At 43.1% G+C, this 8,147-nt stretch overlaps 1 protein-coding gene across 19 annotated transcripts in view; it reads right to left on the minus strand.

The window, feature by feature from the left end:
- The window catches only part of LOC127001941 (L-selectin-like), a 38,278-nt gene extending 30,607 nt beyond the window's left edge, over nt 1–7,671 (minus strand). For 7 of the 19 annotated variants that reach the window (XR_007755599.1, XR_007755601.1, XR_007755604.1 and 4 more), the window contains exons 1-2: nt 721–887; nt 398–569 (exon numbers count right to left, since the gene is read on the minus strand). Coding sequence is in view for 1 of the 19 variants with exons in the window: in XM_050867211.1 (XP_050723168.1) it covers nt 7,510–7,669 (160 nt within the window). In the remaining 18 variants the exon portion in view is untranslated. Of the gene's footprint in view, nt 1–56; nt 160–397; nt 570–720; nt 889–6,182; nt 6,610–6,819; nt 6,923–7,160; nt 7,207–7,509 lie in introns of those variants that run through there. The other 12 variants (XR_007755571.1, XR_007755575.1, XR_007755570.1 and 9 more) reach the window with 7 other exon arrangements.
- Nucleotides 7,672–8,147: the final 476 nt, after the last annotated feature.

Consider the following 8,147-nt stretch of genomic DNA (forward strand, 5'->3'; position numbering starts at 1 on the left):
CACACACACACACACACACACACACACACACACACACACACATCGGAATAACTCACCCGCCGGTGTGGGACCAGTCAGCAAAGGTGACGGGACTACCATTGGCCCAGGTGAAACCTCTGCCGCTCTTACGGGCTCCCGTCCAGATGTATTGGAGTCTCTCTGTGAGAGTTAGAAAAGCTTCTTTTATTCTCTACTTAAAGTATTGTGGCAAAATAACTTGCCACTTTGTTTTCTTTTTTCATTCGTTTATAAGCACAACTGGATATTAAAGCAACTGAATCAAGTTACATAGAGCACATTACTTCGATCATTTATAATATTAGTATTAAATGGAGAATCTCATAATACTTTATTGTAACTCTAATGGATGAGTATGAAAAATTCAATCACTACTTACCATTCCTAATCAGACCATAGATAAAGCTGTTCTTCGCAGGAGAGTCAATGGTAACAGCAGCCCATCCACCGCCCAGCCCTCTGCAGTAAGATTCTGCTCCACCGCCGGTCAGCTGACTCTGGCCGTTCCGCCAGGAGTAGTTGTAATCAATACCTCCTTCCGAGTGGTGGACCTGAAACAAAAGGCAAAGTCTATGCTGCTAATGCTTATAGCAGACCACCGTCACACGATGATATCATCCCATGAGGATTATAGCGAGTCAACAAGAGCATTCTTCTTCCTAAACGATTGTTGTCTGCATTAATTTTCTATTATAAACATACCTGGCCTCCTCTGTTTCCACCATCATCTCTGAAACCGCCTCCCCTGTTGAACTGCTGGCGGCCCCTGTTCTTACTGAACCCCCGCTGCGGCACGCAGGCAGCGAGCCCCACCAACAGCAGCAAGACCACGAATTTCATCTGTTGGTGAAGAATCATGTGCTTGAATGTGTGTTAATGTGTGTGTGTGTATATATATATATATATATATATATATATATATATATATATATATATATATATATATATATATATATATATATATATATATATATATATGATGGGGGTGGTCAGAGGGCGGGGGGGGGGGAAGTGTGTCTGTAATTCACCACAGCCTGATCACGTGTTGGACTCGTAATCGCCAGCAGGTACCCTCCCGACATGAGCAAGTGCTAGTTATCGTCGATCTGTGGGTACTGCCAGGACCTCGCACACCCCATCCCCGTTGCTCAAGGGGGGACAGTAACCGGTCCTAGTCAACGGAAAGAATCCGGCCTGAACGGGCTCGAACCGCCGCCCTGTCAGACTGTGAAGCCTGGCAGCGCAGCGCTTTACAAGTTGCGCCACGAAGTGGTGTGTGTGTGTGTGTGTGTGTGTGTGTGTGTGTGTGTGTGTGTGTGTGTGTGTGTGTGTGTGCTCCAACTGCATGTTCATAATAGTAGTAACACAAGAGAAATCCAAGATCCATAATTATCTCTTAAAAGAGAAAGCGATGATTCACGGCGTTTGTTTTTGATCACATTTAAGCTGACGTATAGAATGAAAGTGTCCGAATCCCTACCAACTTCTTTTGTCGTCTTATTAGCCAACTTGACCAGCAAAACAGTTCTGGTGAAATTAATCCTTGCTATCTTTTGAACGGCCTCATTCAATGTTTTGAAGATAGGGCCACATTCCTTACAACTCCCTCTTCTCGCCTGGACAACTCGCACACACACTGCTACATCACATGAGCGCCAAAACATCGCTCACCCATTCCTCTGTATCCTAAAGTCTCTGATGCAAAAGTGACGTCACGGTGTTAGTCCAGAGGAGTGTGTTGCCGCGAAGGTAAATATGATATCTCAAATAATGCACGTTGTGTTGTGTTGAGTGGACAAGAAAAAAACAATAGAGTAACTGGGTCTCTGACGTTAATTATTTTTTTTCTTTATCACTCATGTTAATGCAAAAACATTTCTGGCAATTTGGAAGGTAAATACAACAAGCCCCTGAAAACTGTGGTAAATTAAATAAATGACGATAAAGTACTCATGCATTGGCCACTGTTGGATCCATTACTGCGGATCATGTTGAGAAAGAGTACATGGTTCTCGAAGATGGACGCTCATTGGTTAAGCTTTTTCTCACCAAGAGTAGCTCTAGTTGGTTGGGGCTTAATCTAAAGGTTTCACAGCATGCATAATTACGTTTGGATGAAACTGTGATTGAAAAAGATTCAAAAGAAATAAAGAAAAACCATAACAATGAGAAAAAAGTAAGGCAGCCTTGTAAGCATGTAAAAGGCATATGCGTAATTTTTTTTTCCATCCTGAACACCATATTAGCTGCTGCAACTGTCAGTAGCCTTTTTCCTTTTTGTCTCGTCCCTCTGGCCACTGTTTTCCCTACTCGAATACTTCACTTACCTTGGCAAGATCGCAAGTGCCGACCAGAGGCTCTGCAGCGCCTTATATACTCGCGTCGCCACCTTAGTGGGTTAAGGACTAACTGGAAGACTCCACCTTCACACGACGTTAACATTTTTGCAGACAATATCGTTCATTCGCATTTCGTGATAGTCGTAGCCACTCTGTTACTCAGGGTGATTTTTTTCTTAATGTCTGTATGTGGGTGGTTGGGTGTGGCTGTGGTGGAAATGGAGGCGCCTCACCTGCTCTCAACTAACAGCACACAGATAGAATGGAAAAGTTTTCTCGCCAGGCTTTATGTCAAGTACTGTTTGGGGACATTTTGCTTGTACAAAATGCAATGATCTCACACACACACACACACACACACACACACACACACACACACACACACACACACACACTCTCTCTCTCTCTCTCTCTCTCTCTCTCTCTCTCTCTCTCTCTCTCTCTCTCTCTCTCTCTCTCTCTCTCTCTCTCTCTCTCTCTCTCTCTCTCTCTCTCTCTCTCTCTCTCTCTCTCTCTCTCTCTCTCTCTCTCTCTCTCTCTCTCTCTCTCTCTCTCTCTCACACACATCAATGCATCGATGCAGCAAATAAAGCGAACAGAATGTTGGGCTTCATTAAAAGAAACTTTTTATTAAAAAATAAAGATGTAATTCTTCCGCTCTCCAATAGTTTAGTCAGCCCCCACTTGGAATATGCGGTACAGTTTTGATCTCCCCACCATGCAAAGGACATTGCTAAACTAGGTGTTCAGCGTCGAGCAACAAAAATGATCCCTTCCTTGCGCAACAAATCCTACGAAGAAAGACTTTCCACCCTTAACATGTTCTCTCTTGAGAAACGTCGCCTCCGAGGAAAACTGATCGAATGTTTTAAAATACTTAATGGTTTCACGAATGTAGACAGAACAAAATTGTTTATGATCGATGACACTTTGCGAACGAGGAACAATGGCACAAAACTCAAATGTAGACAAGTAAATTCAGACTACACCAAATTTTTCTTCACCAACGTTGTAGTGCGAGAATGGAATAAGCTCCCACCATCAGTGGTCCAGTGTAACACGATTGACTCCTTTAAAAACATGCTCGACCGTCACTTCCTTGAACTTAATATTAACTAGAGTAGAAAAGCAACGTTTTGGAGCCATCTGATTAATGTAAAATCACTTAGGTTTAAGGACAGACCACCTAGTCTGGACCATGGGGTCTGTGTGTTCTGATTTTCTATGTAAATCTCTCTCTCTCTCTCTCTCTCTCTCTCTCTCTCTCTCTCTCTCTCTCTCTCTCTCTCTCTCTCTCTCTCTCTCTCTCTCTCTCTCTCTCTCTCTCTCTCTCTCTCTCTCTCTCTCTTTTTTCATGGTCCCATTTTACGAGAAGCGAAGTAACACTAATAAAAGTCCAGCTTGGTGTAATAGCGAAATTAAACATTCGGTTAAGGAGAGAAAATTGTCTTACAGGCTAAAGAAAGAGCAGAACACGCCCGAAAACATGAGACTTTATCATGAAGCCAGGCGGTGAGTAAAAGATTAGTATGTCATCAAATCAGGCAAAGTGTTGATATGAAGAAAACATTGCAGCCACCTGTGAAAATAAAACGAAATCCTTCTTCAGTTATATAAACAATACAAAGGCGATCAGAAGTGGAATTGGACCTCTAACAAACTGACGGTGAACTAGTGACTGACAGCCAACACGTTGCGAACTTGTTAAACAATTACTTTTCCTCGGTATTTAATACTCGCAGCCTTCCCACCACTACCACCATCACCAGCGACGACAACAGTACTAACGTAAAACTCGTTCATGCATTGCCTAACTTTGTAATATAATAACTACTGATGAAGTCCTAAAAGCTCTCAAATAACAAATGAAAGTCCGGGACCTAACATAGTATATCCTCTACTACTTAATTAAGGAAACAAAGAGCATCCTTTCGGATTGGAAAAAGGCTAACGTAACTCGATTTTTAAGAGAGAAATACCGGGTAATTACAGGTCCATTAGTCTAACTTCAGTTGTAGGTAAGCTACTCGAGAGCATAATCAGAGAGAATATTGTGAGTTACCTTGAGAGGCACGCATTAATTAAAGATCACAACATGGCTTCCGTAACAAAAAATCCTGCCAGTTTACGACGTAACCAAACTACTGGACGTAGTCTATCTTGATTTCCAGAAATCGTTTGATAAAGTTCCACATCATAAATTACTTTATGAATTAAAGCAACTAGGTATTGACGATCAAGTGCACCAATGGATCCCGAATTGGTTGACCAATAGACAACAAAGAGTGGTGATTGACGGATTTAACTCAGAGTGGGCGCCGGTCACTTGTGGCGTCCCTCAGGGTTCGGTCCTTGGCCCAGTGCTCTTCATTATTTACATCAACGATGTGGTCGTTGGAATCAATAATCTCATTAGTAAATTTGAAGACGACACACAGATTGGTAACTCGGTTCTCACTGACGAAGACAGACAAAGCCTTCAAGAGGATTTGTAAAAAATTTCAGCTTGGTTTGATACATGGGAGATGCCCTTTAATGTAGTACATAGATAAGTGCCAGGTCCTTCAAGTTGGAACAAGAAATAAGAAGTTCGATTACGAAATGCGCGGCGTCAAACTCAAAAACGTTCAGTGCGTCACGGACTTGGGTGACAAAATCACGTCAAACCTCAAATTCTCACAGCAAAACATCGATGCAACAAAAAAAAGCAAACAATGTAGGGCTTCACTAAAAGAAACTTTTTATTAAAAAAATAAAGAAGTAATACTTCCGCTTTACAGTAGTTTAGTCAGACCCCACTTGAAATATGCAGTACAGTTTTGATCTCCCCACCATGCAAAAAGGACATTGCTAAATTAGAAGGTATACAACTTCAGGCAACAAAAATGATCCCTTCCTTGCGCAACAAACCCTACGACGAGAGGCTCTCCACCCTTTAAAACATGTTCTCTCTTCAGAAACGTTGACTCCGAGGACAACTGATTGAATGCTTCAAAATACTCAATGTTTTTTTATGAATGTGGACAAATCAAAATTATTCATTATCAGTGACACTTTGCGAACTTTTTTTTGTTTTACAGCACAGAGAGGGCAACAAAAAGCGATTAGTATAGAGTTGCCAATAGAGAGGTCAATTTCGGATGGAGAGGTGTCTTCATACCCCTTTTTTTTTTTCGGTATTTCGTTGGGGATATACCCGAAGGGAGGAAGGCAGTGCATTCCGCGCAACCACCAAGACGTCGGGTAGAGAGATGCCCAATTCTTTCAAGTGGAGAAGGCCCAACAACGGGCTGGGGGTGTCGGAAAGAGCCCCCAACCTTTCCACTCCAATGGAACCGGGTAGGACTCGAACCTATACGCTCCAGCACCCCCCTCCCCCCCCCAACCGGAGCGGAAGGCGGAGACTCAGCCACTGGACCACAGGTGCCCCCTACAGTCCTCTTGAAAGAGGTCAAGTCATATACAGGGAGAAGCAATCTTGGCTAGCTGTAGGTGGTCAGAGCCGCCGAAGGCATAGCCTGTTTTTAGCACCTAATAAGAGTTTTTTTTTTTTTTTTACTCATGTATTCGTGTTGTTATAGTAAGAGTTGGTATATTTTTTTAGTATTTTTTTTCAGTCAGTTGATACTTGTGCTGTTGTTGTTTTTTAATTTAATGTTTTCAAGTTTTTTTTCCAGCGTGTGTGAGATGAAAAAAAAAAAATTCCCGCTTTTGAAAAGAATAAGTCAAATACTTTATCACATTTTATTTCCTTTCATAAGAATATCATAAGTTGGGTGAAGCGAATTGCTCAATAAATACATATTTAGAATGACAATGGTTACCATAATAATTTGAATACAGAGAGAGAGAGAGAGAGAGAGAGAGAGAGAGAGAGAGAGAGAGAGAGAGAGAGAGAGAGAATTTAGATAAATACAGTGTACAGATAAGGAAGACAATATCTCATAATCACACACGAAAATACAGAAAGTCGCAAGATCTCTCTCACATGGGGAATTATAAAAGACAGGCATTGGTTGGAAAGAGAAAGGAGTGCGGAGAAAAGCTTTTCATCATGGCTGTCAGGGGGAAGATAAGGACATCTGGTGAAATGTGATGAAGACAGGCATCCTAGCTCCTGCGCTCACACACGGTGGGTTTCCTGTGGGAGCATGCGACGTCGTGCCATTTGAGCCCATCATTGTAAATATTGTCCAGCACGGCGAGACAATCTTCATTCCCTTCACGGTTGTCTGGCTGAGGACGTCCTCTCCTGTAGGATGAAACACATACCACCGTTTGTCACCAGCCACACACTGAGCATAAATTCAGAATAACGAATTCTTCAATTTTGTTGAAGGGAAGAGCCACTGGCAATCCTGCTACACACACACACACACACACACACACACACACACACACACACACACACACACACACACACACACACACACACACACACACACACATCGGAATAACTCACCCGCCGGTGTGGGACCAGTCAGCAAAGGTGACGGGACTACCATTGGCCCAGGTGAAACCTCTGCCGCTCTTACGGGCTCCCGTCCAGATGTATTGGAGTCTCTCTGTGAGAGTTAGAAAAGCTTCTTTTATTCTCTACTTAAAGTATTGTGGCAAAATAACTTGCCACTTTGTTTTCTTTTTTCATTCGTTTATAAGCACAACTGGATATTAAAGCAACTGAATCAAGTTACATAGAGCACATTACTTCGATCATTTATAATATTAGTATTAAATGGAGAATCTCATAATACTTTATTGTAACTCTAATGGATGAGTATGAAAAATTCAATCACTACTTACCATTCCTAATCAGACCATAGATAAAGCTGTTCTTCGCAGGAGAGTCAATGGTAACAGCAGCCCATCCACCGCCCAGCCCTCTGCAGTAAGATGCTGCCCCACCGCCGGTCAGCTGACTCTGGCCGTTCCGCCAGGAGTAGTTGTAATCAATACCTCCTTCCGAGTGGTGGACCTGAAACAAAAGGCAAAGGCTGTGCTGCTAATGCTTATAGCAGACCACCGTCACACGATGATATCATCCCATGAGGATTATAGCGAGTCAACAAGAGCATTCTTCTTCCTAAACGATTGTTGTCTGCATTAATTTTCTATTATAAACATACCTGGCCACCATCATTTCTGAAACCGCCTCCCCTGTTGAACTGCTGGGGGGGCCTGTTGAACTGCGGGCGGCCCCTGTTCCTGCTGAACCCAGGAAGGTCAAAGAAACCCCCCCGCTGCGGCACGCAGGCAGCGACCCCCACCAACAGCAGCAAGACCACGAATTTCATCTGTTGGTGAAGAATCATGTGCTTGAATGTGTGTTGATGTGTGTGTGTATATATATATATATATATATATATATATATATATATATATATATATATATATATATATATATATATATATATATATATATGTATATATATGTATGGTGGTGGCGGTGAGGGGGCGGGGGGGGGGGGTAATTCACCACAGCCTGATCACGTGTTGGACTCGTAATCGCCAGCAGGTACCCTCCCGACATGAGCAAGTCTATCGTTGATCTGTGGGTACTGCCAGGACCTCACACACCACACACCCCATCCCCCTTGCTCAAGGGGGGACAGTAACCATTCCTAGTCAACGGAAAGAATCCGGCCTGAGCGAGCGCGAACCGCCGCCCTGTCAGACCGTGAAGCCTGGCAGCGCAGCGCTCTAACAGTTGCGCCACGAAGTGGTGTGTGTGTGTGTGTGTGTGTGTGTGTGTGTGTGTGTGTGTGTGTGTGTGTGTGTGTGTGTGTGTGT

Source organism: Eriocheir sinensis, chromosome 2 (assembly GCF_024679095.1).
Source record: "Eriocheir sinensis breed Jianghai 21 chromosome 2, ASM2467909v1, whole genome shotgun sequence".
NCBI lineage: Eukaryota > Metazoa > Arthropoda > Malacostraca > Decapoda > Varunidae > Eriocheir > Eriocheir sinensis.